The sequence below is a fragment of the Phyllobates terribilis genome, unplaced genomic scaffold, assembly GCF_046119375.1.
Source record: "Phyllobates terribilis strain yellow unplaced genomic scaffold, ASM4611937v1 Scaffold_12__6_contigs__length_324123572, whole genome shotgun sequence".
Classification (NCBI taxonomy): domain Eukaryota; kingdom Metazoa; phylum Chordata; class Amphibia; order Anura; family Dendrobatidae; genus Phyllobates; species Phyllobates terribilis.
The window spans coordinates 40188666-40211062 of record NW_027362772.1 but is presented as its reverse complement, the minus strand read 5'-3'; the positions used below and the strand labels follow the sequence as shown (position 1 = coordinate 40211062).

Here is a 22397-nt window from a genome sequence, read left to right as displayed (position 1 = left end):
TTAAGATCAATTGATACAAGGTGCAACAAACAAAATTGTGAACCAAATGAACATTTCATTATAGATTCTAAGCATCAAGGACCTAGAAAATTTCTTAATCAATTTAGTAGATATATAAAAATAGTTCATTTGATTGTTTGTATAGGGAAAGAATAAATAATCTCAGGGTAGATTATATATGAGGAAGAGATGTAAAAAGGGATATGTAATAGCTGTTAAATATATATCGAAGGAAAGGACAAGTTGCAGCAAAATCATGAGGTAGGCTATAAATTCTACAAGGATTCAAATGGAATTATCAGCAAATAGATTCCTAATTCAAGGGGAATATTCTCCAAAGTACATGCAATACATATCATACATATATGGTTTGATTATACTCTCAAAGTAAAACTGCCAAAATAATCACATATCAAAGAGATGGCGAATAATCTAAAGATATGTCATAAAAGAATATATCATAAAGAGATATGTGATGTATATTAATATATATTTATATAGTGGACAGATAAAATCAAAACCAGTCATATCCACAAAATACCCTGATCTCATGAACGAGATCAGAGAAAGCAACCAAAATTAAAGTTCTCATTAAGTCCGTGGGGTCGGACCGTATTCAATCTGAAAATCCATTCACTTTCCTTCTTTAGAAGGATTGAATCCAAATTGCCCACTCTGATATCCATTTTCTGTTGGAAAATAGCCCACCCTTTCAGTTCTTTCCACCTTAGGGCATGTACATCCTTGAAATGTCTGACAATCGGGGTGGGTGCAAAAACTTTCCGTTGTTCTTGATTTGTGTGTTCATCCTTATCATAATTGACGATGCTTCTAATATGTTCTCTCACCCAGGTTTTCAAGTCTCTCGTGGTTTTCCCCACATATTGTAGTCCACATGTACATTCTAAACAATAAACCACTCCAGCAGAGGAAGAGTTAAGATGTTGACGAAAGGTAAAGGTTTTTCCAAAGGCATCTTTAAGAGACCTCTTGGGAACTAGAATTTGGCAAGCCTTGCATGTCTTAGAAGGAAAAAAGCCCGGATATCGAACAGTCACGGGTTTATTATTCCGTTTGAAATGACTGCTCACCAACAGACTCGAGATAGAGGTGGTTTTGCGATAACCTGCAGATGCCTGTGGTGTAAGGCAACAATTGAGATCTCGATCCGATTTCAGGATACCCCAATGTCTATTGAGAATATTGAAAAAAGAGGAAAGTAGATTCAGCTCACCTGATTGCTGTAGGCTTTGGAAGGAAGCACGGGTACGTGTGGCCTCACGTGTTTGCATGAAAAAAAAAGGTGAAGAAACCAGCTTCCAAAAGTGCAAATATTTATTGAAGCAAATCCACGCAGTTTAAAAATTTCCAAATTCCATCGGGGAATCTCACATGGAAAAAACGCAACGCGTTTTGAACACAGAGCTGTGTTCTTTGTCAAAGCTAACATGCATATGACACTCTATAGTATTATATCCAATAACAACCAATCAGATCGATATGCTTGGTCACATGAGAGTGTGAATAGGGTGCATAATTAGTGTGAGCCAATCACATAAAATGGAAAAAACATTAAAACCATTATGGAGAGAAAGAACAAAAAAAGAGATAAAATTCATTTTAACATAGAATGTTACATGAAATAAATAAAATAAACTGACAGAAACATGAAGTAGAATCAATAATGAAACATGATTTCACGGCGTGCATTGAGTCCGTCTGGACAGGACTAATGAAGATAATAAATATTGTGGAATCATTTGCTTAAGGCTATATACTTAGATTTTTTGGTGCATAAAAATCAGATGGCACACTCTCAATCTGAATGCCTACGTAAGGCGGAGAGTGTTTTTTCTGTGGACTCTATTAACCCCTCAGATGTGAATGACATGAGCGCTTTATTTAAGCAATTGGAAAAACTCATGCTAAATGAAACCAAAGTCTGGTGGGATCAGACTACTCTGTCGAATTACATGCACAAAAATATGATCCCTAGAGGTTTAAGAATCAAAAAAATACCCACAACTATTTACTCTGAGGAATTTGTTGTGAACTGGAATCAGCTCCTTTCAGACTGCTCCTTGAATCTGATGAGGCTCATTATCAAACATGAGGAGTCAAAACTCTCTGAATTGCAAAAAGAGATTGAAGCCACACACAATAAATTGGAGCAATACAAAATTAACCCTGATTATCAGACTTATAATGATCGCATACAACAAGCAGTTTCCAGATTAGAAACCACTATTATGACACGGAAAAAGTCTAAATTCCAAAGGGATCAAATGGATTATTCACAACAACAGGTGTATGATTGGGGTAGGTGGGCTCGCACCTCCCAATCACCTAAGTCCATTCTAAAAAAGAAAAATAATCAGTCTAATACGCCATCTGATTTCCACGTCAGTTTTATTTCCTCTGACCAAGAGTCAATAGACAGTAATGTCACAGACACAGAAACTCGGGAGAATCTCACTTATTATCGCAAGCCCAAATATTACAAGAGCCACAAACAGACAAAAAACGGAAAAGGAGGGGAGGACGCAAACACAGCAAACCCCCCAGGCATGACAACTCGCCGAAAGAAATATTTCTAACATCACATAAATCCAATGTTCTGAATTTGTCAAAACAAGTTTTAACTCAGAAACAAGATGAAGTTCTTTCACTTGGCTTGAATTTTGTACCAGACCGTAATTTCAACCTTTTCTCCACTCTATTGGATCTGAATAGATTCATACGGAATCTTACTATAAAAAACACTTTACAACAGAGGATAATGAGTAGAGATGAGCGTTGTTCTACTCGAACTGTTCGCCAATCTCAAATTCGAGCTGTTTTGGGCGGTGTTCGAGCCGGTCGGCGAACACGAACAATTTGAGAAAAATTCGGCTGTTCGAGGTTATGTTCGATAACTGTTCGTGCACCAAAATCATAACTGGATTTTTTCTCAGTAATGATGAAAATTAATGTTAATACGCAGTTTGAGTGTACAGCGGGGCGGGGGGAGGGGCAGGGGATGGATCTCTGCAGGAACAATGAAGATCTCCATTTTTTTTTCTCTTTCCTGCATTTGCAGTGGGGAGGTGCAATCTGTCAGCCTATCAGCAGCGCACACACGGAGCGAAGTGCTTTTTTTCACACAAGCAAGGGCATGTGTGATTGGCAGTGTATGTCACATGTCCTTGCCCTATAAGACCAAGCCATTTTCCCCGTCGCCACCATTTTCTCACTGCTGCAGCTGCGTGTTAGACGGCACCGCTGTTGCTGTGTGCGCTATACCTTGTTAATTTCAAGCCAATTTTCGCACAAATATACAGATAGCTTGGGAGTAGGGAATAGTTGTGATTGCAGTCCTTTTAAGGACTAGGTTACAGCATTTCCTACGACTTTTATCAGGCAGGTCTGTGCTCTTAAATAGATAGATTGTGGGAGTAAAGACTAATTGTAATTGGAGTCCTTTTCAGGACTAGGTTACATCAGTTCCTATCAGTTTTTGCCAGGCAGGTCTGTGCCAGTGCTGTGCAAGTTTTTTTCACAGCATTTGGCTGAATCTAGCAAAGCTAATCCTTTTTGGCCTATTGCAGAGTGTGTTAGTCAGTGGAGTAGCCTATCTGTGTTGCAAGATATACCACCTGTGTATAGAATACCAATTTTTTTACTGCACCTAGTGAAGTAAAATCTTTTGGGCATAGCATCATTCTATTAGTCCATCTATACTGACCTCCATCAGGTTGCAAACTGAATATAATTTTTTTCTGCATCTAGCTCTGAAAAAATATTTGGGCTTCTAGCGGTGTGTGGGACTTGGTCTATTAGTCCATCTATACTGACCTCCATCAGGTTGCAAATTAAAAATAATTTTTTTCTGCATCTAGCTCTGAAAAAATATTTGGGCTTCTAGCAGTGTGTGGGACTTGGTCTATTAGTCCATCTATACTGACCTCCATCAGGTTGCAAATTAAAAATAATTTTTTTCTGCATCTAGCTCTGAAAAAATATTTGGGCTTCTAGCGGTGTGTGGGACTTGGTCTATTAGTCCATCTATACTGACCTCCATCAGGTTGCAAATTAAAAATAATTTTTTCTGCATCTAGCTCTGAAAAAATATTTGGGCTTCTAGCAGTGTGTGGGACTTGGTCTATTAGTCCATCTATACTGACCTCCATCAGGTTGCAAATTAAAAATAATTTTTTTCTGCATCTAGCTCTGAAAAAATATTTGGGCTTCTAGCAGTGTGTGGGACTTGGTCTATTAGTCCATCTATACTGACCTCCATCAGGTTGCAAATTGAATAAAAAAAATTTCTGCATCTAGCTCTGAAAAAATATTTGGGCTTCTAGCAGTGTGTGGGACTTGGTCTATTAGTCCATCTATACTGACCTCCATCAGGTTGCAAATTGAATAAAAAATTTTTCTGCATCTAGCTCTGAAAAAATATTTGGGCTTCTAGCGGTGTGTGGGACTTGGTCTATTAGTCCATCTATACTGACCTCCATCAGGTTACAAATTAAAAATAATTTTTTTCTGCATCTAGCTCTGAAAAAATATTTGGGCTTCTAGCAGTGTGTGGGACTTGGTCTATTAGTCCATCTATACTGACCTCCATCAGGTTGCAAATTAAAAATATTTTTTTTCTGCATCTAGCTCTGAAAAAATATTTGGGCTTCTAGCAGTGTGTGGGACTTGGTCTATTAGTCCATCTATACTGACCTCCATCAGGTTGCAAATTAAAAATAATTTTTTTCTTCATTTATCTCTGAAAAAATATTTGGGCTTCTAGCAGCGTGTGGGACTTGTTCTATTAGTCCATCTATACTGACCTCCATCAGGTTGCAAATTAAAAATAATTTTTTTCTGCATCTAGCTCTGAAAAAATATTTGGGCTTCTAGCAGTGTGTGGGACTTGGTCTATTAGTCCATCTATACTGACCTCCATCAGGTTGCAAATTAAAAATAATTTTTTTCTGCATCTAGCTCTGAAAAAATATTTGGGCTTCTAGCGGTGTGTGGGACTTGGTCTATTAGTCCATCTATACTGACCTCCATCAGGTTGCAAATTAAAAATAATTTTTTTCTGCATCTAGCTCTGAAAAAATATTTGGGCTTCTAGCAGTGTGTGGGACTTGGTCTATTAGTCCATCTATACTGACCTCCATCAGGTTGCAAATTAAAAATAATTTTTTTCTGCATCTAGCTCTGAAAAAATATTTGGGCTTCTAGCAGTGTGTGGGACTTGGTCTATTAGTCCATCTATACTGACCTCCATCAGGTTGCAAATTAAAAATAATTTTTTTCTTCATTTATCTCTGAAAAAATATTTGGGCTTCTAGCAGCGTGTGGGACTTGTTCTATTAGTCCATCTATACTGACCTCCATCAGGTTGCAAATTAAAAATAATTTTTTTCTGCATCTAGCCCAGCCAATAGTTTTGGCCTAATACCACAGTTTGGCCACTCAGCTCTGCTCGGTTACCATCCATTGTTTTTTTGTGCAAACAACTCCAGAGTTGTGAATTAGTTAACCACCAAAATGAGTGGAAAAAGGCCTGCTGCTGGTGGAAAGGGGAATAGGCGTGTTGGGAAGGGGAAAAAAGGTTGTGTCCGTGGGGTAGGTGCAGAAGAAAGACCATCTTCCAGCCAAGCTAAAATGTCTACTTCTTTTAGCGGACAATGTGATAAGATCCCTTTCTTACGGCCACGCCAATCGCTCCAAATTCCAGATGAGGCACAAAAACAGCAGGTGCTTCAACGGATATCAAGTGCTCCTTTAAGTGGGCTCTCCTCCACATCAACTTCAACATCACAAATACTCCAGTCCTCAAAGGTGTCACCCAAATCGCACTTGCTTCCTCACAGCTCCCAAATCTCCAGCTGCCCGTCTGAGTATGAGGTAGAACAGATGGTTGAGTCTGCAGAGCTGTTTACTCATACTATAGCCTGGGAATCAGAGGTCGACTCCAGCGCTTCTGTGAATCCAGACGAGGAAATGATCTGCACTGATGCCCAGAATCTTTATGAGTCGGATCCAGGACCAGACGCAGAAGGTTCTGACCATAATGTAGACCCTCATTCCCAAACTGTAACTCCTGTTGGTGGAGACAATGAGGAAGACGATGATAAGACTCAAATACCTGATTGGAGCGACAACTTTAGTTTTTTGTCAGGGCAGGAACAGGTTGGCTCTGAGGACGACGGGTGTGATAACGCACAGGGTGATGATGATGAGGTCGGAGATCCCACTTACTGTCAACCCACAGTCAGCCAAGAGATGAGGTCAGCAGAGGAGGTGGAGGAAGATGCTAGTGACGACGAGGTCAGGTTGCGCCTTCCTGGACAGAGACGTAGTACTGGAAGCACGTCAACAACTGCATCCTCAAACACAACTCTGCCTCTCACCACAAGTCGTGGTGGCTCTTCAGGTCGCATGGGTGCTAAGCCTTGCATAGCCTGGGCATTTTTTCAGATCGATAAAGATGACCCAACTCGTGTTATCTGTAACATTTGTCAGCAAAAGCTAAGTAGAGGCCAAAAAATACATAGTTTGAGTACTTCATGCATGAACCGGCACATGGACATGAAGCATAAGTTGCAGTGGGAAGCTCAGTGTGCTACAATGCGGCCTAGCCGGCCGGGCCAATCACCGTCTGCCATACCTTGTGCATCCGCGGCCTCTTCATCCTCTGTGACTGGGGGGACAGCAGTCACACCTGTTTTGGGGCGCAGACCTGCCACCTCTTTACCCGCAACAGCCAGCGTGATTGGCAGGTCATCATTTTCTTTGGAGGTGGTAACACCAGCTGGTGTTGAGCGCTGTCCGACATCGATAGCACCACCTTTGGATCAAGGCAACCTAACATGTCCGCCTGCATCTTCCTCACAGACCGGCAGTTTGCCGGGGACACCCTTATCAACCCCGTCTAAGCACAATAGCCAGCCCTCGGTCCCTCAGATGTGGACAAGTAAAAGACCATTTCCTCCTAGCCATGAGAAAGCTAAGAGGTTGAATTTCACCGTCTGCAAGCTCTTGGCTACAGAAATGCTGCCTTTCCGCCTGGTGGACACAGAGGATTTTCGAGACCTTATGTCCGTCGCAGTGCCCCAGTACCAGATGCCCAGTCGGCACTACTTCTCAAAGAAAGGTGTGCCTGCGCTCCACCAGCATGTCGCACACAACATCACCGCTTCTTTGAGAAACTCTGTGTGTGACAGGGTGCATTTCACCACAGACACTTGGACGAGTAGGCATGGACAGGGGCGTTACATGTCGCTGACTGGGCACTGGGTAACTATGGTGACAGCAGGACAAGGGGCTGCTGTCCAAGTCTTGCCGTCCCCACGAGTTGTGCGTCAATCCTCTTTATGTCAAAGTTCCTCCACTGCTTCTGCCTCCTCAACCTCCTCTCGGTCTTCCACCTGCACCCAAAGCCTGTCTGGTCATACCACAAGCTTTCTAACTGCGCAGAAGGGATCCTGCACACCTCCTTACTATGCTGGCAGTAGGGCTCAACGTCATCAGGCGGTTTTTACATTGAAATGTCTGGGAAATGAGAGTCACACAGCTGAGGAGTTGTGGTCAGCTCTGGAGAACCAATTTCATGAATGGTTGTCTCCACTGGACCTGAAACCAGGGAAGGCCGTGTGCGACAATGCTGCAAACCTGGGTGCGGCCCTTCGCCGGGGCAATGTCACACACGTGCCTTGTATGGCTCACGTGTTGAACCTGGTTGTCCAGCAATTTTTAGCCCACTATCCCAGACTAGATGGCCTTCTGCAGAGGGCACGGTCGCTGTGTGCTCACTTCCGCCGTTCGCATCCCGCAGCTCAGCGACTTACATCTCTACAGAAGTCGTTGGGCCTGCCACTTCACCGGCTAAAATGCGATGTGCCTACCCGGTGGAATTCAACTCTGCACATGTTGCAGCGACTGTGGCAGCACCGACAAGCCCTGGTGCAATACGTTCTGACGTATAGCCTGGGCCAACGAGATTCAGAGGTGGGGCAAATCACGCTGGAGGAGTGGTCTCAGATCAGGAACCTATGCACCCTTCTGCACAGTTTTGAAATGGCGACGAAGATGTTTAGTGCTGACGATGCCATTATCAGCATGACTATTCCGGTGATTTACATGCTGGAGCACATGTTAAACAGAATTCGGAGTCAGGTGGTGGCACAAGAGGAGGTGGAGGAAGTAGAGGAGGAGGATTTGTATGCGGAAGGGCTAACATCTGCAAGGTCCAGACGGTCGGCAGCACCAAGGCGGCAGGCATGTGAGGGTGGGGGAGATGGTTTTACCAGGGCGCATGGTAGCAGCCAAACTAGTGAGGAAGGTGCAGGAGCCCAGGAAGAAGTGGAGGACGAACTGATGGAAGACTCATCAGATGAGGGAGACCTTGATCACATTTCTGTTGTGCGAGGTTGGGGGGAGAGGACAGAGGAAGGAAGCATGATTGTTACCTCGCCACCAACACAACAGGGACTTGGTGCTCCTGGATGCGCAACACACATGAGTGCCTTCTTGCTGCACTACCTGCAACATGACCCTCGAATTGTGAGAATTAGAAATAATCCTGACTACTGTTAGATCCCCGGTACAAAAGTAAATTTGCAGAAATTATTCCTGCCATAGAAAGGGATGCACGCATGCAGGAGTATCAGAAGAGACTGTTGCAGAATCTTACATGTGCTTTTCCACAAAATACCAGTGGTGCACGTAGTGAATCTCACAGTTCCAACTTGCCAACCGTGGGACCGTCAAGTGTTCAGCACTCAAACCGTAACAGAACCACAGTATCTGCTGGTAACATCAATTTTGCGGAATCATTTCACCACTTTTTTAGCCCATCCTTTGCAAGGCCACAGGAGACAAGAAGTCTGACACATAGTCAACACCTAGAGACGATGGTACAGGAGTATCTCCAAGTAAACATTGAAGCCACGACTGTATCACTGGACCCTTGCTCTTTTTGGGCTTCCAATCTGGATAAATGGCCGGAGCTAGCCACTTACGCCTTGGAGATCTTGTCATGCCCCGCAGCCAGCGTTCTGTCTGAACGTGTGTTCAGCGCTGCTGGTGGTGTGCTGACAGATAAGCGCACGCGGCTCTCCACTGATAATGTAGACAGACTCACGTTCATAAAGATGAACAAATCATGGATCCGAAACGACTTTTCTACCCCTGTGTCATCCTGGGGAGAGTAAAAGCTTGATGATTGGTTAAAATCACCCTACCAACCGTTTTAAGCTTTCAAATTACTAATCATGTTTATCTGTATCTTGACTGGAAAATAATTTGGGCTTTGTAGCAGTGTGCAGCACTGATCCTATTAGGCCATCTATAATAAGCTTCACCAGATTTAAAATTAAAAATAATTTTTAGCTGCATCTAGCCCGGAAAATAATTTTGGGGCTCCGAGATGTGCAAGACACATAAGTGCCTTCTTGCTGCACTACCTGCAGCATGACCCTCATATTGTCAGAATTCGAAGTAATCATGACTACTGGGTTGCCACACTCTTAGATCCCCCAAACTTTTCGATCAACCTTTTCATTTTAATAAAGACCAAAAAAATGGTCATTTTTGAAATTATAAGCATTAGCAGGTTGTTAGAAACTGAAATCAAACAGTTTTCAACTCAAAACTTTATTCTAGGTGATGTTACATTTTCACATAGGACCCCTTGTTCGAAAGGAGCTTCTGAACTCTCTCGTCCATTGAATTTGTCAGGTTTTGGATGGTTTCTGCTTCAATTGTTTTGCATGAGGACAGAATACCCTCCCAGAGCTGTTGCTTAGATGTGAACTGCCTCCCGCCATCATAGACACTCCTTTTAATGATGCTCCAAAGGTTCTGAATGGGGTAGAGGTCAGGGGACCATGGGGGTCACACCATAAGTTTGTCCCCTTTTATGCCCATATCAGCCAGAGATGCAGATGTTTTATGTGCAGCATGATATGGAGCATTATCATGCAGAAAAATGATCTTGCTGTGAAATACACGGTTCTTCTTCTTGAACAATGGCAGGAAGTGCTGTTTGAGAAAATCCACATACATTATGGAGTTCATCTTTAGCGCCTTCAGGGATCCTAAAGGGGCCGACAATCTCTCTCCCCATGATTCCAGCCCAAAACATTACTCCACCTCCTCCTTGTTGGCGCTGTAGCCGTGTTTGCGTGGGGTGTCCATCAACCAGCCATCCTCCACTCCATTCATCTGGACCATCGAGCGCTGCACGGCACTCATCCGTGAACAAAACAGTTTTGAAATCAGTCTTCATGTAATGTTTGGCCCACTGGAGCCGTTTCTGCTTGTGTGAAGTGGATAGAGGAGGTCGACAGGATGGCATATGCACAGCTGCAAACCTCTGAAGGACCCTGCATCTTGTTGTTCGGGGGACGTTGGAGGCACAAGCAGCTTCAAAAACTTGTCTGCTGCTATGACAAGGCTTTTTTGCCGCTGCTGTTTCAACCTGACGTAATTGCCTGTAGGAAAGAGTTCTCAATTTGCCCTTATCAGCACGCACACGTGTGTACTGTGAATCAGCTACATACTTCTTGATTGCCAAGACACTTCATCCTGATCATCGCACAATGTTGATTGTAGTCATGCCTTGACCTAAACACTCCACAATTTGTTGCTTCTCAGCAGCCGACACATCCTTTTTCTTTCCCATTTTGGCAGAAAATGTAGGCTGCTTAATAATGTGAGAGAGCCTTCTTAAGTAGTCTTGCCTTTCATTGGACACACCTGCCAAACTAATTAGCACAGGTGTCTGCAATTGCTTACAGTGATATAAAGAGCCATGACACACATCAGCATCAATGAGTTTAACTGACAAACAAACAAATTCTTCCCTTATCACTCCTAAACACTTTTTGCATAATAATTTGGAACGCGGTGTACATGTGCTTTTCCACAAAACACCAGTGGTTCACGTTGTGAATCTTACAGTTCTAACTTGCCAACCGTGGTCTGTATGGAATTGTTCAATAAAGGGCCCAAAATTAAGATAACATAGATGGGAGAGGTCTCTATGAATAGGAATTCCTAAGTATTTGATACCCTGTGAGGGCCAGGCAAAGGGAAAGTTGGACTGGATGGAATCCTATATAGATTTAGGGAGGGAGACATCGAGGGCCTCAGACTTCGCTGCATTGATTTTAAAATTTTACCATGTAACAAAGTGATCTATTTCAGCCATAACAGCAGGGATGGATATATGTGATTGAGTGATATATACTAGGACATCATCAGCAAATAGAGAGCACTTGTACTCGGTGCCTCCCACCTCAATCCACCTAATATTGGGGTTATGGCGAATTGATGAGAGCAGGTGCTCCGTCACTAGGATGTATAAGAGAGGGACAGAGGACATCCCTGCCTTGTCCCATTGGTGATTGTGAAAGGTGATGAAAATGTTCTGACGCACCCCCTGGGCCTTGGGACACCCGGAGCCGGACACTTTTTGGTGGATGCTGGTGGTTGTAGTCTTCGTGGCGGCGATCCGGTTCCGTGGCTCAGGGCGGTCAAACCAGTGGCGGAACTATTTATGTGGTTTTGATGTTTAAATGTCCGACTACGCCACCCGTGGATTGCGGTCAGAGTGAACCGCCGCTACAGGGCAGACCGCTAAGGCTGGTGTTGTGGGTGCAGCAGAGTGTAGCATAACTCCCCACGGGAGGAGTATAACCTCAGGGCAGTGTATGCGGAGGATGGGGGTGATGGTGCAGGGCAGCAGCAGTAACGACACGGAGTCAGTGATGCAGTTCAGGGCCTTTACTCACAGTTCTTATTATCCAGACCACGTCTGCAGGTAACGGCTGCCCACGTCGTACTGTGCTCACCAGGTGAGGGGCTCAGACAACTCCCAGATAACTTTGGAGCGCTTCACAGGACCCCCTTTGTGTGTCCTTTGTCTGGCCTTTCTTACCAACACTTCTGTCCGGCTGCCTCGGGCCTCCTCTTGGTAAACTTGGCGCCAGTTTCCCTGACCCTATGTGGTGCCTTCCTAGCGGGTGGAGCAAGGGGCTGCGCCACATAAAATGTCAGAGCCTCCGGTTTCTAGCTGAGGGTCGTTTCCTGCCTCCACTAGTTCGGGGACCGGTCTCCCCCTTTGGCCTGACCCCTCCACGCAGGTGGATTCGGGCGTGCGGTGGCGACTCGCCCGTCCGCACCCCTGGGATCCCTTCATTCCTCATTCCTGGAGCCTTCTCCGCTCCTCTTCCTTCCTTTTCCCTCTTGTAGGCCTGTGCCTCTGTTACTAGGCCCGCCTCCGGAGCAGAGCTCATGCAGAGCCCCTGCTCCCTGCCACTTCTGCTCAGACTTCTCTGCACTGAACTAAGATGGTGCCCACCTTTTATACTCCCTTCTCAATGCACCCAGGAACTGCTTCCTCCCTGCTCCTGCACTGCAGGGTTCCCCTTCCTCAGTGTTCCCTCCCCCCACTCCAGCCAGGGACAGGGACTGTCGTGCCCATCTCAGGGGCATATTGGTCGCCCTGCCCCACGGCAATGTGGTGTAATGCATGCAGGTGTCGGGTCCTGATCCACACTCCATCCTTATCTGAGAGTGAGATATCACACCTCTGGGTGAGGTGCAATACGTCTGTAGCAACCGAGCCCTCGGTGCTACAGTTCCATTTATCTTCAGCCTAGGTGACGTATTGTGATACAGGGCCGTGATTTTGGCTATAAAAGGGTCCCCTAGACCCCTACCCCAAGCTTTTTAAGAGAATCATATATGGCGTGCCAGGAGACTCTATGGAATGCTTTCTCAGCATCCAACGAGAGTATCTACTTACAAATTTTTAACTGCATCTAGCCCAGGAAATACTTTGTGCCTAGTAGCAGTGTCTGCTAGTCAGCGGATTATCCCGGCTGTTAAGCAAGCTACACCACCTGTAGTTTGGACACTTAATTTTTTCAAAGGAAATGCTTCGGGACCACGGGATACTTAGTGAAGAGCATCAGGAGGCACCCCAAGGCATAGGGGCTGGGACTGGCACTAGGATGCCTTGCGGTGGACAGCCGAGCTCGATCCTTATAAAAGCTTTTTAACTGCAGCAGCTTTAGTGGACGCTACTGGAGCTGGAATTACGCGGCTGCTGGCATGAGACTTGCCCTCCAATAGATCCTTTTAAATGGATTTAAAGTGTATTCATTCAAATTAGAGGGACAATTTAAATTAAAAAGCTTAGAGCTGCCTCCACCACAGGGGGGCTCTCTCGACCCACCAGCGGACAGGCACCAGTATTGGGAGAGGGGGGCTGGCCGTCAGGTTTCACCGCGGCTCTGGCACAAACCCGGCGACACGGAGGTGGCACGGGCAGGAGCGGACTGGCCGTCTCGGCTTCTCACTTTTTGGATTTTTGAAGGGCATGACATGCCTATATCTGTGTCTCCCCCTCCTTTTACTCCTCCACCTCTTTTCTTTTCGCATGACTATATGTACTTGTCACTTTTCCATGTGTTAGTTGTGTCTTCTGAGCAGTTTGTCAGCTTTTGGACACCTTTGAAGGTGTTTTCTATGTGTTTCTATGTGTTTTTGTTTGCCTGCCATTGGTTTTAACGGTGTTCGAAGGTGTTCGGCGAACAGTTCGACGAACAGTTCGGCGAACACACGGGTGTTCGACGAACCGAACCGAACTCGAACACTACGGGGGTGGCTCAACACTACTCAACACTATTGATTACTACCATTATGATAATCATGATGACAGGGATGATTCTGATTATGGGTAATAATTTTATACCTATTATGTAACAGACATCACAAAAATCATCTTGGATAAGTCTTCATACTTGGAAATATATTTTACAGTACTGGGGCACATTTCTCGGTGGTCTCACTAGTGATGCCGTTACCAGATAGTCACGGATTTGGGTTTGCGCCCTTTACTCTCAGGCGTCTGAATTTCTCTCACTAACACCGCTCCTCTGACATCTCCTCCTCCTACCAGGGTAGAAATAAATAGTAAATGGGCGTGGATTGGGGGGACGGCCAGGGGCATGGCAAAAATTTACTGTGGCACGTAGCTTGCTGCAAAAATTGTCCCTCTTTTTGCTCTTCAAAAGTTGGGAGGTATGGTACAGACTCCTTATGCAGTACATGCCCCTGTATACAGCCTCCTTATGCAATACGTTGCTCCACAGCTCCTATATACAGCAGCCTTCATATGCCCCAGCCCCTGTATCCAGCCTCCTTATTTAGTACATCGCTTCTTAACCTCTGTATACAGCCACTATATGCAGTACATCATATCTGAGACTGTGTATGCAGCCTGAATATGCAGTAGAGGCTCCTCAGCTTATGTATGTCCTTTATATGCAGTACATGCCTCATCCCCTGTATACCACCTCCATATGCAGTACATTGCTCTACAGGTTCTGTGGACATGCTCCACATTCAGTAGATCTCTCCTTAGCCTCTATATACAGCCTCCCATATGCAGCTTATCTCTTCTCAGTCCCTACTGTATATACAGACCCTCATATGCAGTACCCACTCCTCAGCCTCTGTATCCAGCCTCAATATGTAGAACATTGCTCCTTAGCTACTATTTAAAGCTTCTATATGCAGTTTAGGCTCCTCAGCCTTTAAGGGTAACAATGTTTTGAACTTTTGGCTTTCAGGCTCCATATTTCACCATCCTCTACTGCTTTGAATGTGAGACTACCATCATTTTATAGACAATCATCTTGGCTATCTCATACATAAATTTGACTTGTGACTATTTAGCATATTATTAATTATGCAGAATCCAATTATGTCACTGCATTGTCACTTTTTTACTCCTGGTGGTGGATACATCTTTTTCTTCTTGTATACTAAAAATTACTACTTGTTCTCACATTCCATAATAGCTCAGTGTGTTATTAGGTTGATTCCCAAGTGAAAGGTCACTGATATGAATCAAGGAGCAGCCATGAAGAAGATTTCCCATGAAAAGAGAAACAGCATCATCCAACTTATCGAAAGTGGTCTCTCTGCCAAGAAATTTGTCAAGCTAAATCATGTTTGTGCCATGACATTTGGAAGAATATGAAAAGAAGTCCATCCATCCATTCAGAAGCCAAGAGGTAGATCTCCAGGCAAAATATTGGAGTTAACAAGTTGGCTCATCACAAGGTCTATCAGTTCTCGCAGGACAAACTACACTGGAGGCTACTCGCATGTTTCGTAATAGTGAGATCACAAACATCCATTCAAGCACTGTGTGACGCACGTAACACAAGTCTGGAATGGTGGCCCGAAAAAGGGTGAAGAGCTTCAACTTCAATATCATCATAAGAAGCTTCCGTTAAAGTTCTCAAAACAGTACGAGAAGTGGACAGTAGAAGATTGGAAATGGGTGATTTGGAGCGATGAGAGGAAAATCAATAGACTAGGCTCTGACGAGTGCAAATGGGTGTGGAAGAAACAAGGGAAAAGGGGGCTAGCAGATCGAGAAATTGAAGGAACTGTCAAGTTTGGAGGAGGAAGCCTGATGATATGGGGTTGTTTTACAGCCAAAGGTGTTGGATATTTTCCTAGGATCAATGGTGGCCTCCATGCTGAACTACTGTATATGTGAGTATCCTATAAGACGTGTTACTTTGTACAATCGTGTATTATGGGTATGAAAAGAATGACATACTGTTCCAACTTGACAATGACCTGAAGTTTATATTGAGATTGGTGAAGAAATGGTTCAATAACAATGAAATAGAATTGCTGGATTGGCCCCCACAGTCCCCAGACCTCAACACAATCTAACACTTGTGGGTAGAGTTTAAGAAAAAGTTGTATACATACCCAAGTGAGTTATCCAGTATTCACCAACTTTGGGAACATGTAGAAGAGACCTGGGATCAGATTTCAATCGAGGCATGTTTGAATCTGACTGAGCGCATGCCCAGAATGATTCAGCAGTGTTGAAAGCCAAAGGTGGATTTACAAAATACTAACAAGATAATAAAAATTTTAATTTAGATTTTTAGGAGCAAAACAGTAGCAATGCAGTGATAAGACAAGAATCTGCATAACTAATCATAAGCTAAATAGTTGCAAGTCAAGTTTATGTATGAGATAGCCAAGATGATTGTCTATAAAGTGATGGTAGTCTCACGTTCGAATCAGAAGTGGATGGTGAAATATAGACCCTGAAAGTCAAAAGTTCAAAACATTGTTACCTTTTTACTCATCACTGTACATCCTCCATTTGTATTTAATCACGCCTCATCCACTGGATACTGCCTCCACATGCAGTACATTGCTCCTCAGTTTCTATATACAGCCCTCCATATGCACTAAACCTGTTCTCAGCCCCTATATACAGATCCCTAATGTAATACATCTCTCTCCAACTCTTGTATACAGTTTCCTTATGTAGTATAGTCTCTCGAGCCCGTGCAAACAACCTCCATCTACAGTACATGCTCCTCAGCCTTCAGATGCAGCTCGTTGCATCTCTTGATCCTGTCCTCGTCTCTCTGTTACACGCACGCCGCTAGGTTCAGATAGGGGCGAGACAGGTTGCATGAATTCTTTGGAATGCTGGGTTAACCATTACTCATGGCAACCATAAACCATGTGCTGCATCTTCTTTCAGGTACACAGTGGTGTTGACCCTCAGACACAGACACGTAGGTTGTTTCACTTGCTGACCAGACACACTTGACAAGAGTCCTCATAAATGGTAGAACAATAGCATTTAATAAGATGCTGCACAGCCAGTGCAAGTTAAGTTTTATGAGCAACAGGCTCCAGTGACAAACAATACAGTTTCCTTAGCAGCACAGCAGTTCACAGTCTTCCCAGTAGTACAGGACAGCACAGTTCTAATGCAAAGGCACATAAATAAACACATCATTCTTTACAGCACAGTGAGATGGAGGAGGGGGGGAGGGTTTGCGGAGGGAGATTATCCCTGTGACACCATTTCTTACAGTCCATATCTTTATGCCTGACAATACTCTGCACTGCTAGTACAGGAACTCTACCTGACCTGTGCTTAGCTTCACTCCTGACTTGAATACTTTTCATTTGCAGGGGCTCTTCTGTGAGATACAGAATACACACACCATCTTTCTCTTCTGCTCCAGCCAGACAGTAGACAATTTCGCTACAATCCCCCTGGTGCTCTGCTAAAACACTCCCCTTCTCTTGTGACTGTGTTAACCCCTCTAGTTGCTGGATGCTTCTGGAGCACAACACTTCCTGTCTCCTGTGCTTGTGTTACTTCTAATAGTTGCTGAATGCGTTTAAAGCAACAGCACTACTTCTGCATGCCACAATCTGCAACAGCACTAATTCTGCTTGTCACATCTCTCAGGTGGGAAGATGCGTATCCTCAAAGTTCCTGTGCGTGAGGATGTCCTGCTATTCCTAATGGGGCTGGAAATGTAAAGTTACAGCATCGTGGGACATTCTAAGGGCCGTCAGACGCTTCAGCATCACTGTACCTTGCAACACATCAACCATGGTCATATCACAGTCCCACATCACAGCGTGTGATGCAATCGAAAGTGGTTTTCTTCAAGGTTCAGTGTGGCTGAGGCACTTGGGAGTCATGTAGACCTTAACAGTTACTAGGCCACTGTTCTGGCAGCACTTCCCCCCTGCCCTCCACCCCAGCCCGCCCCTGCAAGGAAGATATTTATGAAAATATAATTTCTTCATTTTCCTAACATCTACCCTATCCTGTCTTCTCAGGTCACCAGACAAACACAACAACTTTTATTATTATGAGGTATATGCAAACATTATACAGAAGATGTCACTTACCATATTCAGTATTGTTTTTGCTCTCGGGATTATCGGTAATGGATTAGTCATCTGGATTGCCGGATTCAGGGTGAAGAACACAATCAATGCTGTGTGGTTCCTGAACCTGGCCATAGCGGACTTCCTCTGCTGTGCTTCTCTCCCTCTGAGAATTGCTGATTGGGCTACAATTTTCTCACTTTTGTCAAGCCCCCCAGATTTTGCATTTTGCATAGTGAACTTGTTTCTGTTTACGCTAAACATGAGTTCCAGTGTTCTTCTCATGATTATTGACCACTGTGTATCGCTCGTGTGCCCATTTTGGGCCAAAGTTCTTAGAACTTATAAACTGGTGTCAATCACTGCAGCGATCATTTGGGGGCTGAGCTTAATTGCAACTAGTTTAGTGTATTACATATATAGATGCCATTTACATAATCTAAAGGAATGGTGTATATTTGGTGATTACACATATCTTTATAAACAAGTTATATCAGACCATTCAGGTGATCAAATTAATTATAATGTTTGTGATACCTTTTCTTATCATCGTCACCAGTTATGTCACAATCTTCTACAAACTTAGAAATAGTAAGAAATCCCAGAGATCCTTTGGGATCATCACCGCTGTTATATTGTGTTTTTTTATTTTCTCGTTTCCATATTACATCTGGCCACTAACACCCTGGCATTATAGAAAGGATAGTCTTTTCTATATATTACACACTATTTTCACAAGCCTGGCTTTTCTTTATAGTTGCTTGAATCCAATCATTTATATATTCATGGGACTGGATTTCCAACAAGGTTTCTTCAGATCCATTCCCAACAGACTGGAAATAGCCTTGAGTGAACATCCTAATGACCTGAGTGGAGAACAAGAAGATATAGGAAATATTCGCACTTCTACTAAGTAATATATAATCCTGTTATCTACTCTATATGAGACCTCTCAATCTATCGGAGACTTGACTATGTTTAATATTTTTTTCACCTTGTTTCCTTCCTCCTCTCATTCTAAAAGCCCTAAGATTTTAATTTCCAATCAACACAACTTAACGAGGGATTGATTTTTTGCACGATGAGATTTCGTTTTGAAAGACGCCCTTCATTTCAACATATAATGTGCAGAAAAAAAATCCCAAAGTCATGTGAAATGGTGAAAAAAAAATAAAAAATTGGAACCCTGACATATTTTTCATTCATTGAGGAAAAGAAGTGCCCGGGCAAAATGATTCTCCAGGTGATCAGAATTATGGTGATTAGGGATAAGAGGATCGATCTGCGAAGGATCAAGTTCAAGTCAAATTTCATGAAATTTAATTAAAAAAAAACTTGCCTGGCCCCATTTCCCACACTGCAGAAGCATTAGAGAGCAGGGTAATATCAGTTTCTTTTGCTTCGCAACCTACCCACAATGCCCTGCAGCTATGTAATCTAGCGGATTATCATACCTTGTACAGTGATAGATGGATGACGCACCCTACGTCATCTACAGATCCTTGTGAATCTTGCACCTGTATAGTTGAAGCTCAGGCCTTCACATCTGCACGTTACTCTTTCCCACTATGTCCTTTCATAGGCTGACGACTATTAACAGGAAGTGAAGTTGGCGCCAACGTATGCGCATTACAGAGCTTTTCTTTGCCCGTAGTAGGCCTACAGTTCATCTACACATAAGGAGGTTTCGCAAGGGCTAATGACATAGCATACATCATCCATATCAGTCAAGGTGGGAGGTTGGCGATTATGCCCAGAAAGAAGGCACAGACCTCCAACCACCGACACCCATCGAACAAGAGAGTGCAGATTAGCAATCGGTGATGAAGACTTGTAAAATATATATTCTGTGGCATTTGGGTGGAGTTGGGTCTTATAAACAGTAGAGATGAGCGTTGTTCGACTCGAGCTGTTCGCCAATCTCAAATTCGAGCTGTTTTGGGCGGTGTTCGAGCCGTTCGGCGAACACGAACGATTTGAGAAAAATTTGGCTGTTCGAGGTTATGTTCGATAACTGTTCGTGCACCAAAATCATAACTGGATTTTTTCTCAGTAATGATGAAAATTAATGTTAATACGCAGTTTGAGTGTACAGCGGGGTGGGGGGAGGGGCAGGGGATGGATCTCTGCAGGAATAATGAAGATCTCCATTTTTTTTTCTCTTTCCCGCATTTACAGTGGGGAGGTGCAATCTGTCAGCCTATCAGCAGCGCACACACGGAGCGAAGTGCTTTTTTTCACACAAGCAAGGGCATGTGTCATTGGCAGTGTATGTCACATGTCCTTGCCCTATAAGACCAAGCCATTTTCCCCGTCGCCACCATTTTCTCACTGCTGCAGCTGCGTGTTAGACGGCACCGCTGTTGCTGTGTGCGCTATACCTTGTTAATTTCAAGCCAATTTTCGCACAAATCTACAGATAGCTTGGGAGTAGGGAATAGTTGTGATTGCAGTCCTTTTAAGGACTAGGTTACAGCATTTCCTACGACTTTTATCAGGCAGGTATGTGCTCCTAAATAGATAGATTGTGGGAGTAAAAACTAATTGTAATTGCAGTCCTTTTCAGGACTAGGTTACATCAGTTCCTATCAGTTTTTGCCAGGCAGGTCTGTGCCAGTGCTGTGCAAGTTTTTTTCACAGGATTTGGCTGAATCTAGCAAAGCTAATCCTTTTTGGCCTATTGCAGAGTGTGTTAGTCAGTGGAGTAGCCTATCTGTGTTGCAAGATATACCACCTGTGTATAGATTACCAATTTTTTTACTGCACCTAGTGAAGTAAAATCTTTTGGGCATAGCATCATTCTATTAGTCCATCTATACTGACCTCCATCAGGTTGCAAATTGAATATAATTTTTTTCTGCATCTAGCTCTGAAAAAATATTTGGGCTTCTAGCAGTGTGTGGGACTTGTTCTATTAGTCCATCTATACTGACCTCCATCAGGTTGCAAACTGAATATAATTTTTTTCTGCATCTAGCTCTGAAAAAATATTTGGCCTTCTAGCAGTGTGTGAGACTTTCTCTATTAGTCCATCTATACTGACCTCCATCAGGTTGCAAACTGAATATAATTTTTTTCTGCATCTAGCTCTGAAAAAATATTTGGGCTTCTAGCAGTGTGTGGGACTTGTTCTATTAGTCCATCTATACTGACCTCCATCAGGTTGCAAACTGAATATAATTTTTTTCTGCAACTAGCTCTGAAAAAATATTTGACCTTCTAGCAGTGTGTGGGACTTTCTTTATTAGTCCATCTATACTGACCTCCATCAGGTTGCAAATTAAAAATAATTTATATCTGCATCTAGCTCTGAAAAAATATTTGGCCTTCTAGCAGTGTGTGGGACATTCTCTATTAGTCCATCTATACTGACCTCCATCAGGTTGCAAATTAAAAATAATTTTTTGTCTGCATCTAGCTCTGAAAAAATATTTGGCCTTCTAGCAGTGTGTGGGACTTTCTCTATTAGTCCATCTATACTGACCTCCATCAGGTTGCAAACTGAATATATTTTTTTTCTGCATCTACCTCTGAAAAAATATTGGGCTTCTAGCTGTGTGTGGGACTTGTTCTATTAATCCATCTATACAGACCTCCATCAGGTTGCAAACTGAATGTAATTTGTTTCTGCATCTACCTCTGAAAAAATATTTGGGCTTCTAGCTGTGTGTGGGACTTGTTCTATTAATCCATCTATACAGACCTCCATCAGGTTGCAAACTGAATATAATTTTTTTCTACACCTACCTCTGAAAAAATATTTGGGCTTCTAGCTGTGTGTGGGACTTGTTCTATTATTCCATCTATACTGACCTCCATCAGGTTGCAAACTGAATATAATTTTTTTCTGCATCTAGCTCTGAAAAAATATTTGGCCTTCTAGCAGTGTGTGGGACTTTCTCTATTTGTCCATCTATACTGACCTCCATCAGGTTGCAAATTAAAAATAATTTTTATCTGCATCTAGCTCTGAAAAAATATTTGGCCTTCTAGCAGTGTGTGGGACTTTCTCTATTAGTCCATCTATACTGACCTCCATCAGGTTGCAAATTAAAAATAATTTTTTGTCTGCATCTAGCTCTGAAAAAATATTTGGCCTTCTAGCAGTGTGTGGGACTTTCTCTATTCGTCCATCTATACTGACCTCCATCAGGTTGCAAATTCAAAATAATTTTTTGTCTGCATCTAGCTCTGAAAAAAATATTTGGCCTTCTAGCAGTGTGTGGGACTTTCTCTATTAGTCCATCTATACTGACCTCCATCAGGTTGCAAACTGAATATAATTTTTTTCTGCATCTAGCTCTGAAAAAATATTTGGCCTTCTAGCAGTGTGTGGGACATTCTCTATTAGTCCATCTATACTGACCTCCATCAGTTTGCAAATTAAAAATAATTTTTTGTCTGCATCTAGCTCTGAAAAAATATTTGGCCTTCTAGCAGTGTGTGGGACTTTCTCTATTAGTCCATCTATATTGACCTCCATCAGGTTGCAAATTGAATATATTTTTTTTCTGCATCTACCTCTGAAAAAATATTTGGGCTTCTAGCTGTGTGTAGGACTTGTTCTATTAGTCCATCTATACTGACCTCCATCAGGTTGCAAACTGAATACAATTTTTTTCTGCATCTAACTCTGAAAAAATATTTGGGCTTCT

At 43.2% G+C, this 22397-nt stretch overlaps 1 protein-coding gene across 1 annotated transcript; it reads left to right on the top strand.

The window, feature by feature from the left end:
- Nucleotides 1-1805: 1805 nt before the first annotated feature.
- LOC141171665 (formyl peptide receptor 2-like) lies at nt 1806-18659 on the top strand. Its single transcript, XM_073655327.1, has 4 exons — nt 1806-2319; nt 17312-17381; nt 17692-18150; nt 18188-18659. Exons 1-4 carry the CDS (start codon nt 1806-1808, stop codon nt 18657-18659), a joined length of 1515 nt encoding a protein of 504 aa, XP_073511428.1.
- The last annotated feature ends 3738 nt before the right edge of the window (nt 18660-22397 follow it).

Bases quoted from the DNA above. Each gene is read 5' to 3' on its own strand.
- LOC141171665 (XM_073655327.1), top strand. From the start codon at position 1,806: ATGGCACACTCTCAATCTGAATGCCTACGTAAGGCGGAGAGTGTTTTT. The intron at 17,382-17,691 runs GTAAAGTTACAG...CTGTCTTCTCAG, and splicing joins TTCCTAATGGGGCTGGAAAT to GTCACCAGACAAACACAACA. The intron at 18,151-18,187 runs GTATTACATATA...CATAATCTAAAG, and splicing joins TTAATTGCAACTAGTTTAGT to GAATGGTGTATATTTGGTGA.